We start from the raw sequence: 16800 nt of genomic DNA on the forward strand, positions 1-16800 counted from the left end.
AGAAGATACAAGAGCACTGGACCTCTTCAGATCAAGCATTCATTTTGTTAAGCTGTCTAGAACAATAATAAAGCAGCCTTTAAAAAATAAGTCCGATAATTTGAACATTCTATAGGCATTTATAGTTATTGACTTACCTTCTTGCAGCAAACAGCCTGATTAGCACAAGAAAAAAAAATCTGCTTCTGCCTCCCAGCAATTTGCCTTGTGGATCAAAGAGGAAGTTTCACTTTCAGTTTAAGTGCACCTCCCGATCATCAGCTGTTTCAGGCTGCAGGGATTGCTATAGCCTATTGCAGCCTCCGCAAGCCCCATTTTCCCCCGTTTGCTGCAAGGAAGTAAATTTCTGGGAGGCAGAGGCCAAAGGGTGGGGGACGGTGCATGGGTGGGGTTACATTCAGTGTATAAGATGCACCCAAATTTTCACCCTCTTTTAGGGGGGGGGGGAAAGGTGTGTCTTAATATTCCCAAAAATACAGTAATTGCACTTGCCTGAAGGACGTTAAGGAACTAACCATGCACTGCAGTATACAGGTAGACGGATAGTCCTCAAGACACAACCGCAATTGACCCCAAAATTTCTATTGATTGATTTTATTTTATTATATTTATATGCCGCCCTTTCCCCCCGAAGGGGACTCAGGGCGGCTCACAATTCAAATCAGGGAAGGGGGGTACAGACAGAAAATAAAAAACGAAACATAACAATACATAATTTAAAAACACACAACAGTCATACGATTCGAGACGGGAGCAACAGCTCTTTAGCCCCAGGCCTGTCGGAACAGCCAGGTTTTAAGGGCTTTGCGGAAGGCCTGGAGGGTGGTGAGGGTTCGAATCCCCACGGGGAGTTCGTTCCAGAGGGTCAGAGCAGCCACAGAGAAGGCTCTCCTCCGGGTAGTCGCCAGTCGACATTGGCCGGCGGATGGAATTCGGAGGGGGCCTAATCTGTGGGATCTAATCGGTCTAGTGGAGGTGATGGTTAACCAAGACATTTTCGCTGCCAGAGGCACTGCAAACCAGTCCTTTGCTGTTTCCAGGGCAGCCCTGTGGGCCAGATCTAAGCACGGGCCTTGAGTTTGGCACCCCTGATCTAAACTCTTTCTTCCCAAGTAGTTGACTTGTTGCCTTGGCCCCAGCACGGCTCATGAAACATGTCACTTTAATTGTGCTGGTTGAGAAATAGGACTTACTGCGTGTAAACAGAATTTCATTCATTCAGAAAGCAAAGCCAATTTTTGCTTCCTCTAAATAAATACTAAACCAGCCAATCTGGGCTGATCCTCAAAAGCAGAGCGGGATCAAACCTGATTAGTACTTAAGTGAAGGATTTCATCAGGGAAATCCCAGGATCTTGATTAGATTGGCTTTTTCTTCCTAGCTTCTTTTTATAATGATGACATTCCTTGGGAAAAATTATCTGCTATCACCCTTTAAGCATATAGCGTTATCTTTATCCACACATGTCATCATTTAACACCTATTCCGTATGCCGTTTCTGTTCTAAATAGTCCTTTTATGTCTGTAGAAGCATATAGGATTGGTCAAACTTTGGTATTTTGGGGGGAAAGCTGCAGCCCAAAATCATCTGAAGCCCTGGTGACACAGTGGTTAAAGTGCAGTATTGCAGGTTAACTCTGCCCACAGGCTGGGGTTCGATCCTGACAGGGCTCAAGGTTGACTCAACTCCCCATCCTTTCGGGGTCGGTAAAATGAGGACCCAAATTGTTGGGGGCAATATGTTGATTCTGTAAATTGCCCAAAGAGTGCTGTAAAATATTGTGCAGAGGTGGGTTGCTTCCGGTTCGGCCCGGATCGGGCAAACCGGTAGTAATGATGGTGGGAGGCTCTGCCCACCTACGCGGACGCTTCTGTGCATGCACGGGGGCGTGCCCGAACCGGTAGTAAAAAAAATTGGCAACCCATCACTGGCACTACGGAACCATATATAAGCCTAAATGTTATTTGCTAAAGAACCATGGTGGCAGAGTGAGAATGCAGTATCTCAAGCTAACTCTGCTCACTGTCAGTAGTTTGATCCTGACCGACTCCAGGCGGACTCAGCCTTCCATCCTTCTGAGATCGGTAAAATGAGGGCCTGGATTGTTGGGGGCAATAGGCTGACTCTGGCTCTATGGAGGGGTGTATAAGCCTAAGGGCTATTGCTACTGCTATTAAGCAAGTCAAGTTTTCAGTTCTCTTGCATCTAAACAGAAAAGATGACCAGATTTGAACACCGAGGCCGTTCCGTGTTTTCATTTCATTGCTTTTTGGTTTACTGGCAGGGATGAGGGCAATTTCCCGGTTCCTAAATAATTCCCCGATGTTTTCATTTGTCAGATGGATTGTGCACGCTATGAAATACGAACTGAAGATCCGTGCGGGGGAGATGCCCCCCGTGGATTTATACCAGATGTCACCCAGCGAAGTGAAGCAGCTTCTGCTGGATATCCTTCATCCTCAGCAGGAAGGGAGGTAAGCCCCCCCCCCCAAATCTTATTTTCCAGCCTTAAGTCTCGCAGTGGATTCCCCACTTGATGGATTGCACAAACCGCATTGGTTGGGTTGTTTTCCTTCTTGTAGGGTTGTTCTCCTTTCCTCCCAGCTTTTGAACCCATTGGCTTTAAAGCTGAAAAAAAAAATTAAAGCAGAGGGAAGCACTAGATGAACATTCTTTCCCGTTCCTCTTCCGTGCGAAGGTGGTTTGCTTTAGCATCAGCTTCGGTTAACTTCGATTGGCAGTATCCATCATCTGTATCAAGATTTGCTTGCCTACTTCGAAGCCTGGCAGAGAGCCAGCATAAGCCAAGACCAGATCTTTTGAAAATACCGCTCTGCCAATGCAGGATTTATCTTCCGATTCTTGAGCTCTGTTATCGGTACATTTCTTCTATCCTCTCTTCCCAGTGGATGCCAACCACTGCCGACGCTGCTTCTGGAATCATTATTAGCTTATCTGTTCTATTCATACGCCGCTAAACAAATTCACTGGAAACTGAGAATAACACAGGTAGGCCTTGTTCTGATCTAGGCTTCCCAAAAACACAAAGCTGACTCCTCGTCCTGATAAAACCCCTTTTATTTAGGTTAAAGGGAATTCCACTCCAGCAAAGTCCTGGCAAGCAGTCTTTCATGTAGTTTCACAACTACAGATCAGGCTTGGAGAGCTGCCAGGCCGATATCTTCCAAATGCCACACTGTACAAGAAAATACTTGGCAAGTAGAGTCACGAACAAATCTTCACACTAATGCAGTGGTTCCCAAACTTGGCAACTTTAAGACTTGTGGACTTCAACTCCCAGAGTTCTCCAGCCAGAAGAGCTAGCTGGAGAATTCTGGGAGTTGAAGTCCACAAGTCTTAAAGTTGCCAAATTTGGGAACCACTGCACTAATGGATCGAACTAATTGTCTCCTGCAAACTCCCCTCCCCTTTGTCTCCTTTTTTATTTCCTATGGGAGGGGTCATTCACTGTCCACCTGTGGCTTTACTCTCGAGTCGACCTCTGTTCCTTAGCTATTCCCTTCTCCTGGCAGCTCTGCGCATGCGCACACTGGGAACAGGCTCCAGCTGTTCTTCTGCCTCACTGATGTCCGACTCCAAAGGCAGCTGATAACTGTCAGACGGCCCTGGTCCCCTCTCTGCCTCCAACACAGAGACCTCATCAGAGCCTTTCCCAAACTCCAGGACTGGCCCATGTTCCTCCCCAACCTCCTCACCGTCTGAATCTGCTGCCAGCTCCACTGGCCGCTAGCGGGCCACAACACTCAAATGCTAAGGAATGACAGCTCCTTATTGAACCAGTGGCAATTGGTTCATATTTATGACAGTTGCCGTATCCCGGGGTCATGCAATCCCCATTTGCGACCTTGTGAAAAAGCAAAGTTCGTGGGGAAGCCCAATGCACTTAGCCACTGTGGCTAATAACCTGGGGCAAAACTGATTCAACAGCCATCTCGCTTAGCAACAGAAATGTTGGCCTCCATTACGGTCATAAGTTGAGGACTGCCCGTATTCCTGCCTCTAGCTCCACCCAGCTCTAGTTCCACATTCACATCTCTTTTATACATTTCCTCCCTCTGCGGATTTGGCGCCGAGAATGAAAATGAGATCATCTTGGCTGCATGCTAAAATCAGAACGTGGAGTTTTATTGGGCGATATCTTTGACTCTTGTTTCTATTCCATTTGAAGGTTTGTGAATTTAAACCCCGTACAGAAAAAGCGAGGTCGAACTTTTGCAAAAGTAACTTCTATCCACTGGGATATTTTAAAGTTGCTAACGTTTTTTTGGCATCTACTGGGAAGGGGGGGGGGGGGGAATCTCGCTTTTTGTTCCTTCTTCAAACAACATCGTCTGTTATCAATTTGACGCGGGGTGTTTGCAAAAAAAAAAAAAGCGATGCTTTTAAAATAACTGAACATTTGGCGTGCAAAATTCCCTGCCAAATACATTTATGTATATAAATGTGTGTCTAATATCGGCACCTGTTTTTTCCCCCCACAACTTTCGACCCCCACATAAAGGGCATTGCTTAATTTTCTATTTGCTACCAGCTTTTGCTATTATTGATAAAATTGGATGTGTGTGTGTGTGTGTGTGTGTTTCTGCTGAGAAGGGTGAGAAGATGCTAAATGTCACACTTCATCTTTTTTATCTCAGTCACTTTCAGTCCCTTGCTACTTAGGAAGAGTGAATTCTTGAAGAAAACCATCTAAGCCCTTATTTATCCCAGAAAGCTGAGCTTTCTTTCTTCCAGCTTAGCATCCAATGATTCTGTTGCATGACTCAAAAACACAGCCTGCATGCCAGCTAATCTTCTGCCCTCATTTCCTTCTAAATAAATAAATAAATGTAATGCCATTGGACCCTGTTTTCATGATAGCTTTTTCCAGGGGTGGGATTCAGTCAGTTTGGACTGGTTCAGGTGAACTGGTAGTTCTAACGATCAACTGGAAGCAAACTAGTTTGCTCTGACGATCAGGTCCTCAATGACGCATTGGGATGATTTGAAATGATGCATATATTTTCTGGGTTCACCGACAAAAGGGCGAACGACAAAACCGCGCCTGACTAAACCGCGGTGACAAAACCGTGTGTTCTAAAGCGCTCCGATGAATGAGCGCTGAATCGCACCGACAACAGCGTGGCGACAGAAGCGGGCTGTAAAACTAACCCTAACCCTAACCCTAACCCTAACCCTAACCCTAAACCTAACCCTAAACCTAACCCTAAACCTAACCCTAAACCTAACCCTAAACCTAACCCTAAACCTAACCCTAAACCTAACCCTAACCCTAAACCTAACCCTAAACCTAACCCTAAACCTAACCCTAACCCTAAACCTAACCCTAAACCTAACCCTAAACCTAATCCTAAACCTAACCCTAAACCTAACCCTAACCCTAAACCTAACCCTAAACCTAACCCTAAACCTTACCCTTACCTTAACTTAAATCGCCCTTCTGCCAACACGCTGTTGTAAATCGCCCTTCTGTCGACGCGCTGTTGTCGACGCGCTGTTGTCGGCGCGTTGATGACATCACGGTTTTAGCGATGCGGTTTAGTCGGGCGCGGTTTTGTCGTTTGCCCTTTTGTCGGGTCACGTATTTTCTGTCCTTTGCTCCAAAAGTTCTGCCGTTTTGTGCAAAAGAGATAAATCCCCTCCTTTTTATATTCTCTTAATTCATTGGGTATCCTGGAGAACAGATATATCTTTTTCCCAATTTGCTATTTTAAAAAGAGATTTCATCTCGTAGATGTTCGCCAAACAGAACTGGTGACAGTAATTTCCCAAATAAATTATTCTCCTAACCGCTGTAAGGGCAATGGGAACTAAGATTAAGTGCAGTTAAAAGCTGTGCTTTAATTTTCCTGGCTTGACAAGAGTGTGAAAATAGAAAAAGCTAACATAACTTTCAACTGTTCAAAGCTTTGAATTCATTCATCAGATTAACTTTCAGTTGTGACCCAAAGAGATCAGTTCTGTTCCACTGCCTTTGTTCTCTTAGGCAAAGCAGTTTAATGCATCAAAAATCTTTATACCCTTCAGTAAATATTATGTTGGCTAAAACTGAGCATTTTGTATTGATTTTGGAAGGGTTTTTTTTTTTTACACACATCTGCATCCTTAATAGCTCAGGATGATTACAAAAGTGTAAGTAAAAGCAGAAAGAGTTCAAACAAATCTTTAAATGTTGTTAAAACAACGCAATTTAAAAAGAACTGGAATGTTAAAACAGCTAAAACAATAAATAAAGCCTGGATAGAAGTCTTAATTCCTTCTTGAATTGTAACATTAAACTGGACTTCTTAAAAAATTAAATAAGTACAGGTAGTCCTCGACTTACAACTGTTCATTTAATGACTGCTCGAAGTTACAATGACACTGGAAAAAAAAATGACTTAACCAACATTTTTCACCTGTTGCAACCTTTGCAGCATCCCCATGGTCACGTGATCAAAATTCAGATGCTTGGCAACCATTTCATACTTATGACGGTTGTTATAACCTGGGGTCACGTGATCCCCTTTTGCAACCTTCTGACAAGCTATGTCAATGAGGAATCCAGATTCACTTAACAACCGAGTTACCTGCATGTCAAGTGCAGTGACTTGCTTAACAACGGTGAACAAGAAAGGTCATGAAGTGGGGCAAAACCCACTTAACAAGAGAAATGTTGGGCTCCATTGGGGTTGTAAGTTGAGGACCACCTGTATCTATCTATCTATCTATCTATCTATCTATCTATCTATCTATCTATCTATCTATCTATCTATCTATATCTATATCTATATCTATATCTATATCTATATCTATATCTATATCTATATCATCTATATCTATATCTATATCTATATCTATATCTATATCTATATCTATATCTATATCTATATCTATATCTATATCTATATCTATATCTATATCTATATCTATATAGCAAGTACCACTCACTCATCACAAAATCTCCAGAACTGCAAAGTTTACAAACTTGAAATTTGGCACGTATTTTCCTCTTGGCTTCTAGGGGCTCTCTAAGAAAGGATTTTTCGAAACTACCATCAGATCATTAGTATTTCTTATACAGTAATTAACAAGCTCTGATGCTAAGGAGTTCTACTCCCCCTCCCCACCTGAAAAGAACTCTGTTCCAACTGCCAGTTGCCTCACATTCCATTACCTCAATTCAAACTGGAAGACATTCCGCCTCTTCACTCAGGAACAGTCCAGGGTCCCTTACAGTACTAAACGTTGGAACGTCACCAAAATGTCTACCCCTTCCACCTCTGGAACTGCTTCCGGATTCAAGGCGGCAGGAGCGATATTCCCTTATGTGTTTCAATCATGGACCATCACTGAGCCAACGGATTGTGAACTGAATTTCTCCTGCATAGCCCATAACGATCACATAGTTTCATCACGAAGTATGGGTATCCAGCTACTAGTATCAAACGGTTCACTGACAAATGCGCGCTCGACAAAAGCGCGCCAACAAAACCGCAGTGAGAAAACCGCAAGGTTGAAATCACGCCGACGAATGCACGCAGAGGCACGCCAACAACAGCATGCCGACAAAAGCACGCCTTCAACAAACAATAACAACCTAATAACCCTAATCCTAACCCTAACCCTAAACCTAACCCTGAACCTAACCCTAACCCTAACCCTTACCTTAGCTTAAATCACGCTTTTGTGGGTGCGTTGTTGTGGGCGTGTTTATGATGTCACAGTTTTTTTGCCACGGTTTTGTCGGCGCGGTTTTGTCGTGCGCGGTTTTGTCGGGTCACGGTATCAAACATTTACCTGAAATACAGCACTCTGTATAATGTTTTGCATCCCAGAGATTCATGTTCACTTTCTCACTCCCTTTTTTTTTAAAAAAAATCCAACATCCTGGCTTAATGACTTGTGCCTACATTATTTCAATTTTAAAACATCTGTTTTACTTAAACGTGTTTTTCTTTTCTTTTCCCTGCAGATGCTGGCTGAACAGGCGTCAGATTGATGGCTCCTTGAACCGGACACCGAGTGGATTCTATGACAGGGTCTGGCAAATTTTGGAGCGGACTCCCAATGGGTTAATAGTAGCCGGGAATTACTTGCCACAGGTAAAAGCCACATCTGTGGGATTCAGACCACGTTTCCCTTTCCAGTATCTAGGAGTTGTAATTTCACTTTCTTGCTAATGGTGCTTGAGGGAGTTATTTTAAGGACAGGCTGGTTGGCCATCTGCCTCAGTGAGTAAGCTGAATTTGTAGCACACAGTTGTAAGGGTTGTGTGCCAAGCCTAACCAGCAATAAAAGTCTATTACCTTGGATGTTGCTTAGCGCCACTAATGAAATCCACTTTAGATTCTTCATTTATCTTCCTTTATTCTTGCAGCAACCGACTTTGTCCGACATGACAATGTATGAAATGAACTTTTCTCTTCTGGTTGAGGACAAGTTGAGAAGTATAGATCAACCAGAATACAGGCAAATCATTGTAGAGGTTGGTATCGTATGATGCTGAGCAGTGGTGGGTTTCAAAAAATTTTCGAACCTACTCTGTGGGTGTGGCCTCTTTTGTGGGAGTGGCTTGCTGGCCATGTGACCTGGTGGGAGTGGCTTGCTGGCCATGTGTTTTCTTTCTTTCTCTCTTTCTCTCTCTCTCTCTTTCCTTCCTTTTGTCTCTCTGTCCCTTTTTCCTTTTTTTTCTTTCATCTCTCTCTCTTTTTCTTTCTTTTTTCTTTTTTATTTCTTTCTTCCTTTCTTTCTCTTTCTCTCTCTGTGTGAGTCTGTTTGTGTGTGTGTGTGTGTGTGTGTGTCAGTGGTGGGTTTCAAAAAATTTTGGAACCTCTTCTGTGGGTGTGACCTGCTTTCAGGGTCCACTGGTGGAACCTCTTCTAACCGGTTCGGTAGATTTGACGAACCGGTTCTACCGAACTGGTGCGAACTGGTAGGAACCCACCTCTGATGCTGAGTATTAATTAAATGCTTTATCTGCTCATTCCTTTAAAAAAAGAAAAGAAAGAACATGTAACTACTTGAGCAGTAAACAACATTTCAAGCAAATGTAAATTTCTCAAATCTCTATAGGAGATTCAACTCTCTGTCCTACCAACATCTTTGCTAGGAAAAATATTAGCAGATCTCCCAAAGCCAACATAGCTACACAAAGTCAATCTCTCCGTCTATGTTATGATTCTTAAGATTATTTTGATCCCTGGGTGATTCCATGGGTAGATCCATGCCAGTTCTCTTGGCAAACGTTGTTGGAAATCCCTTCTTTCGGGATTTTTTTTTCCAACTTCCACTTCAGGCTTGAGAAACATTCTTTGAGTCACCCAGCTGGTTTCACGTCTAAGGAAGAACCAGAACTCACATTGTGTACAGTTTCTTCATTTTTGTAGAAAAGTTTAAATCGGGGAAATTAAGAGAAAAAGAAGAAGGCGTGAACATGGAAAGAGAGAACTGACTAGCTTAGCTCTGTTGCCATCTTATTTCAAACAGTGGGATTCAATCGATGTAACAACCAGTTCGCTGAGCTTCTGCTTCACCCGAACCGGTTTGAACCAGCTGAATCCCACCCCTGATTTCAAACCAGCACTACTTCTAACATTATCTGTGCCTCTGTTTATTTCCATTTCAACTGGGGCTTACAGACATGACATGAATCAGAGGTTACGCAAAATCAGTAGAACCTCAGCATGTTTTTAGTTCTATCCCTGATATCATATATTTATAATTGTCCTACCCACAATGTACCAGTGTCAGAAGGGTTCCACCACAAAACCGCGGTAGAATAAAGCGCGCTCGACAAAAGCGCGTACGTGACGTCATCACAGCGCGATGAAAACATCGCACTGTGAGCGGTAAATTTAAAATTAAAGCGAAAACCTTACCCTAACCCCCCCAAACCTAACCCTAAACCTAACCCTAAACCTAACCCTAACCCTAACCCTAAACCTAAACCTAACCCTTAACCTAACCCTAAACCTAACCCTAAACCTAACCCTTAACCTAACGCTAAACCTAACGCTAACCCTAAACCTAACCCTTAACCTAACCCTAAACCTAACCCTAAACCTAACCCTTAACCTAACGCTAAACCTAACGCTAACCCTTAACCTAACGCTAAACCTAACCGTAATGCTTAACCTAACCCTAAACCTAACCCTTAACCTAACCCTAAACCTAAACCTAAACCTAACCCTTACCTTTATGTGAATCGGCTTGCTTTAATTTTATTTTAATTTCAATTTAATTTATTTTTATTTTTTTTCGTCGCGCTGCTGATGACGTCAGGTACGCGCTTTCGTCGAGCGCGGTTTTGTCTACCGCGGTTTTGATGGGTCACGGTCAGAAGAGGAATCCATCTGCATGAATCATTGTAAGTAAGAGATTCACATAGATGAGATTCCTGAACAGAACCTTTGAACAAGCATTCATGTGAAGGAATTTTTCCTAAACCCACTCTTAGTCCAAAGACTGGTTGAACCTGGCCTACGGCAGACAGAGAACTAAAGCACGCCCCCCCCCCCCTTGTTTTGCACTGTGTGTCAGCCCCATTGCAATCTTCTAACATGGGCGCTTTCATTTTTGAGAAATTGTATTTATTGCACCCAGCCCTAGGATTTAAAACGTTCACTATCTGAATGGACCAGCAAAACATAACAGCTAGTAGTCGTATACCTTTTCTCAGTTTGCTGCATGGTGTGTCTGAAATTTTTCTTCTCTCTTTCCCGTCCATACATCCTCACCATCCAATTCCAGTTGTTGATGGTCATCTCTGTGATTCTGGAAAGGAACCCTGAATTAGAGTTTCAGGACAAAGTGGACTTGGATAAACTGATGAAAGAATCGTTTAATCAGTTCCAGAAAGATCAGAAACAATTCAAAGGCGTTGAAAAACAAGTCAGTATCCTCCTTATCCCCAAATTTGTGCTTTGCATGGTCTCTCACTGTCTCGCTTTGTCTTTCTGGTTGATGCAAATGAAAATGTTGCTTTGGTTTTTTTTAAAAAAAATATCACTATTGTGAAGCCTTCCGTATTTTCTTCTAGTGAACAGAAAAAGTTAGCTAGAATTCTAAACAACATCACTTATTTACCTGGTTGCTCATGGGAATTTGGTTTCTTGCAGTACAAGGAACTCAATGTTTTGACCTAAGCTTCACAAAATCATGAAGCAGACAAACCCCCTTTTTATTAAGCTAATGTGAATTCCTCTCATTCACATCCAGCAAAGTCCTGGCAAACCGTCTTTCAAGGGTGAATTGACAACCACAGACCTTATCAGGCTTGGAGAGTTGCCAGGTCGATATCTTCCAAATGCAGTGCTGTACAAGAAAATATTTGGCAAGGAGTTTCTGAGAGTCACGAACAAATCTTCACCCTAATGAATTGAACTAATTGTCTCCTGCAAACTCCCCTCCCCTTTAGCTCCTCTTTATTCCCTATAGGAGGGGCCATTCACTGTCCACCTGTGGCTTTACTCCCGTTGACTCTTCTTCAGTAGCTGTTCCCGTCTCCTGGCATGCACACACTGGGAACAGGCTCCAGCTGTTCTTCTGCCTCACTGATATCTGACTCTGAAGGCAGCTGATAACTGTCAGAAGACCCTGGCCCCATCTTTGCTTCTGACGCAGAGAACTTTTCAGGCCTTCCCCAGACTCCAGGACTGGCCCATGTTCCTCCCCAACCTCCTCACTGTCTGAGTCTGCCACCAGCTCCGCTGGCCACTGGCGGGCCACAACACTCAAATGTATTGGCCACTCCTTGTTCTTGATTATAGATCTCTGTGCAGCCCTTGGTCACTGAAATGTTCTCCCCATTCCATTTTTTGTAGAGGGGTTGGCAGAATTCATCCAGAATGAAACTTTTGGCATTTTTGTGCTCACACACACACACACACACACACACACACACACACACACACACACACACACAAAAGAAGGCAACCATTGCCAAATGGCCATAGACACCCCTCGTTTAAGAATCTCATCTGGACCCTACCTCTCCCCCAGCCCAAACCTTGCCACAAAAATTCCCTTTCCAGTTGCCCAAAGCCAACAAAGACAGCCAAGAGTCTTAGTTGCAAATGTCCTTGATGGACAGTTTCTCCTAAATGTATTTACCCTGTGTGTTAGTTCTCAGATTGCACAACCCCCAAAGTCAGCTCATCCTACTGTTGTCTTCCTGTAGAGCTCTGTCCTAAAATGATGGGAAGATCTCTCACACTCTTTTGGCGCAAAAAAGAGCTGCGTCTGAGTATCTCCTCTATACACTGGGGTGACAAATCTCTGATGGAGCTGGGTAGTCCTTGGGGTGCTGTTTGTTTGCCCTGCTTGGTGTCATCTTCCATCTCTGCTCGTCTACTCCTTCCTTCCTCCTTTTCTTTCCTCTGCTCCAAGGCTTTCCCCTCCTCCTCCTCCTCCTCCTCCTCCTCCTCCTCCTCCTCCTCCTCCTCCTCCTCCTCCTCCTCCTCCTCCTCCTCCTCCTCCTCCTCCTCCTCCTCCTCCTCCTCCTCCTCCTCCTCCTCCTCCTCTCCATTTTAGGAGAATTTTTACCCTACCATTGGCACCCCAGAAAGCCAAGGATGCTTCAGCCGGCCCAAGGGGGAGGTTGTGTTGTCATTGTAATTTTTACCCTACCATTGGCACCCCAGAAAGCCAAGGATGCTTCAGCCGGCCCAAGGGGGAGGTTGTGTTGTCATTGTAGAGCAGGTGCAGACACAATAGCATTTGCCCTTGCGGTGGGAGAATTGCTCTGCACCAAACACAAATTGCAGTTGACAAGGCTCTTCCCAGCCCCAGCGACAGCATGACTCATTGGTGGCCTAGAGGATGATGAATTGTTGCCTTGCTAGGCTAAAGCTGTTCTTTACAGCAACATAAAATCTGTGACTCATTGTGTTTGGGACCATCGTTTTCCCTTGAATTCATCACAGATCTTTCCGGAAATGCCTGCAGATATTATTTTTTTTTGTTTCTGTTCCTGTTCTGTAATGGTTGCTCTTATTATACACATCTTCCTTCCTGTGTTTCTCAGGGTGCCCCATATCCCCCCCCCACCCCCTTCTTCTTTGCTCGAAATCCAAAATATATATTTAAAAGTATTTAAGATGGAGAACGTATTACATTTTTGCTGATAAAGAAATGAAGGGAGACTAGTATAGATCTATTTCAAGCTATTTAGCTCTCATCAGCTAGCCATATATATATATATATATATATATATATATATATATGTATGTATGTATGTATGTATGTATGTATGTATGTATGTATGTATGTATATGTATATGTATATGTATATGTATATGTATATGTATAAGTATAAGTATAAGTATAAGTATAAGTATAAGTATAAGTATAAGTATAAGTATAAGTATAAGTATAAGTATAAGTATAAGTATAAGTATAAGTATATGTATATGAGCCCAGGTGGCGCAGTGGTTAGAGTGCAGTACTGCAGGCCACTTCAGCTGACTGTTATCTGCAGTTCAGCGGTTCTAATCTCATTGGCTCAAGGTTGACTCAACCTTCCATCCTTCCGAGGTGGATAAAATGAGGACCCAGACTGTGGGGGGGCAATATACTGACTGTAAACCGCTTAGAGAGGGCTGAAAGCCCTATGAAGCGGTATATAAGTCTAACTGCTATTGCTATCTCTCTCTCTCTCTCTCTCTCTCTCTCTCTCTCTCTCTCTCTCTCCCCCTCCCTCCCTCCATATATATGTATGTATGTATGTATGTATGTATGTATGTATGTATGTATGTATGTATGTATGTTGTGTGTGTGTGTGTGTGTGTGTAATTTATTTTCTCTTTACATACAATATGTGCTTAATGTACAGAGTACTGTCTAGGTCAATTTGTTTACATAGTAATATTTATTACGTTCCTAATTTCTACCTCTTTTATCTTGTTTTATCATTGAGAAAACAAGTCCCACGTTCTGCAGTATTCTGAAAATATTCTTCTTTTTCTTTTATCTTCACTGTTAATCTGTCCATTTCTGCATAGTCCAATATTTTTTTTTCATTATGTCGTCTTCCCTAGGTGTTTCCTCCCCATTCCAACGTTGTGCTAATACAGTTCTTGCCACTGATAAAACATGCAATGTCAAATATACATCCCCTTCATCATAAATGTTTCTGGTATTATGCCTAACAAAATTAATTCTGGTGTATAATCTATATGCTGCTTTAACATTTTTTCTAACCAAGTGTGCACTTTCGTCCACATTTTATTTTTCTTGCTTTTGGGCACGTCCACCACAAGTGATTTAAATCACATTTCCAACATCTGCTAGACCTATTTTTAAAACATTTTTGCTAGCCTTGCCGGCCGTAGGTGCCATCTGTATGTTTCCCCTCGTTATTACTTAAGCCTGAAATTCCCCATTCAACAGTTGTGACTCTTGTCTGTTTGTGCAGGACATGACTTCTTTTTACAACACACCTCCGCTGGGAACAAGAGGGACGTGCAGTTATTTGACTAAAGCTGTGATGAATTTATTGCTGGACGGCGAAGTGAAGTCTACCGCAGAAGATCCTTGTTCCATTAGCTAAAAGCAGTTGGAGAAGGAGATGTGGAACCAGGCAGATGCCCTTCATGGGTTTCTACCTCTTGCCATATGAAGCTTCATTTCTCGCCACTGTTTGAATACTGTGATGCATAGTCATTAGGAGGAGCTCCATAGCTTAGAGCAGTGTTTCTCAACCTTGGCAATTTGAAGATGTCTGGACTTCAAGTCCTAGAATTCCCCAGCCAGCGAATGCTGGCTGGGGAATTCTGGGAGTTGAAGTCCAGACATCTTCAAGTTGCCAAGGTTGAGAAACACTGGCTTAGAGCAACAATCTGTTCACTTGGTTTCATGTAACGGAAAAAGCATATTTAATTAAGGAACATATTCCCTGCACAGCTCCTAGGTGGCAGTCAGGGATACCCACCTCACCATCGCGGCTTCCTGTTGGCTGAGTAAATGCCTGATACCTACGCCATACCTACGCTGCTTGGGAATGACAGCTATTTAGAAGCATTAACTAAGCTCGCGTTGACAGTCTGAGCCTCACTTAAGGTGAACTGCAGCTTTATATTTAGTCATCCAATCATGAATTAATGTAACTTTAGTCACCCCCCCCCTTTTCTCCTGATGCCAATGAAGATTGAATACGGTAAAGATATCAGGGTTTCTTTTAAAAAAAAAAATCAACGATTCCTCCAATCTGTGCGGCTGGAGGATTTCTGGACACCCAAGAAATAGGGCTCTTTGGATTTGAGGACACCGACAAAGCTTAAAAAATAAAATTAAATCTCTGTACTGAATACTCTTTCTGATTTGCCTGTAATGGGTTTCTGCGTTCTCAAATTGAAAATTGGAAGCAAATGGGGATTGTTTAAAAAAAAAATCTTGATCTCTCCTTCAACCTAGCGTAGAAGCTGCCCCAGGGGTGAAATCCAGCAGGTTCTGATGTGTTCTGGAGAACTGGTAGCAGAAATTTTGAGTAGTCCGGAGAACCGGTAGCGGAAATTTTGAGTAGTCCGGAGAACCGGCAAATGCTACCACTGGCTGGCCCCAGAGTGGGGTGGGAATGGAGATTTTGCAGTATCCTTCCCCTGGAATAAGGTGGGAATGGAGATTTTGTAGTATGCCACGCCCACCAAGCCACACCACTCCCGCCGAGCCACGCCCACCAAACCGATAGTAAAAAAAATTGCATTTCACCACTGAACTGCCCTGAGTCAACTTGTAGTACAGGTGGGCAGCATAAAAATCTAATAGATAAATAGATAGAGATTTTAGGAGATTTTAGGCGTAATATCCTAGACTGAAAGCAGATTCCATCTCCAAGGGATTCCATGTTCAAACACTTGGCTTCTACTCTCATTGTCAGGGTAGCACAATGGAAAAGAATTTAGTTTCCCTCCACACAAATAGATAAAACATAATTTTAATTGGTTCAATGTGGGAGTCCAAGTTCTAATCCTCTTCGGCATGGGCCCTCCTCATCTTCTATCACCCATGATTTGAGACGGCTAGGAATTTTAGGAGTGCAATATAGGAAGAGCCAGAAGTTCTCTAAGGCTACGTTCTGTGGACAGTTTTCATAAATTAGGCCTTCATGTGGTGGATAATGAATTTAAATTTGAAAAAGAAACAGATTAGAATCATTCCTGGAGGATCAGAGTCCTTGCTGCCTTCAGATTGGCCATTATGGGATAAAGTACTGGGCTAAATAGACCTTTAATCTGAATCAAGATGGCTCTTACACCCCTAAAGCATTGACTTAAGAGCATCCAATCTGGGCAGCTTTAAGACTTATGGACTTCAACTCCCAGAATCCCACAGCCAACCATGAGAGCTGAAGTTCATAGGTCTTAAAGTTGCCAAGATCGGACACCCCTTCATTTACTCCTCTTGTATAGTGTCCCTTCCAGATCACTTGCTATCTTGGCCTTTGAGGTCGATATCTATTTCCTTGAGGTCTCCAAGAGGAATGCCACAGGCGCAGCTTCTCTTCATCTCTCATTCCTTCCAGAAACCACCTCCAAGGAAATTGGAGGTTCAACACGCAAGGAAATAACAGCCAGTCGCCAACCACCAACACATGAACCAACCAATAGGAAGGCACCACGTAAATATGACGCATAGAATACAGTGGTGGGTTTCAAAAATTGTTCGAACCTACTCTGTGGGTGTGGCCTCCTTTGTAGGAGTGTCTTGCTGCCCATGTGACCGGATGGGAGTGGCTTGCCGCCCATGTGACCGGATATGAAGATGCCAATGACACTTGTCAGAACCACCTTAAATCACCT

General features: G+C 43.2%; 1 protein-coding gene across 3 annotated transcripts in view; it reads left to right on the forward strand.

Moving 5' to 3' along the window:
* PHKB (phosphorylase kinase regulatory subunit beta) overlaps positions 1-14692 on the forward strand; it is a 120868-nt gene extending 106176 nt beyond the window's left edge. For all 3 annotated transcript variants that reach the window (XM_087728940.1, XM_087728939.1, XM_087728941.1), the window contains 5 exons: positions 2341-2475; positions 7977-8106; positions 8382-8489; positions 10754-10894; positions 14418-14692. In XM_087728940.1, coding sequence (XP_087585066.1) covers positions 2341-2475; positions 7977-8106; positions 8382-8489; positions 10754-10894; positions 14418-14552 — 649 coding nt within the window. In that variant the 3' untranslated portion in view covers positions 14553-14692. The remainder of the gene's footprint in view (positions 1-2340; positions 2476-7976; positions 8107-8381; positions 8490-10753; positions 10895-14417) is intronic.
* The last annotated feature ends 2108 nt before the right edge of the window (positions 14693-16800 follow it).

The sequence above is a fragment of the Thamnophis sirtalis genome, unplaced genomic scaffold, assembly GCF_051295495.1.
Source record: "Thamnophis sirtalis isolate CommonGarterSnake01/CBP01778 unplaced genomic scaffold, rThaSir2_p1.2 scaffold_14, whole genome shotgun sequence".
NCBI classification, from domain to species: Eukaryota; Metazoa; Chordata; class Lepidosauria; order Squamata; family Natricidae; genus Thamnophis; species Thamnophis sirtalis.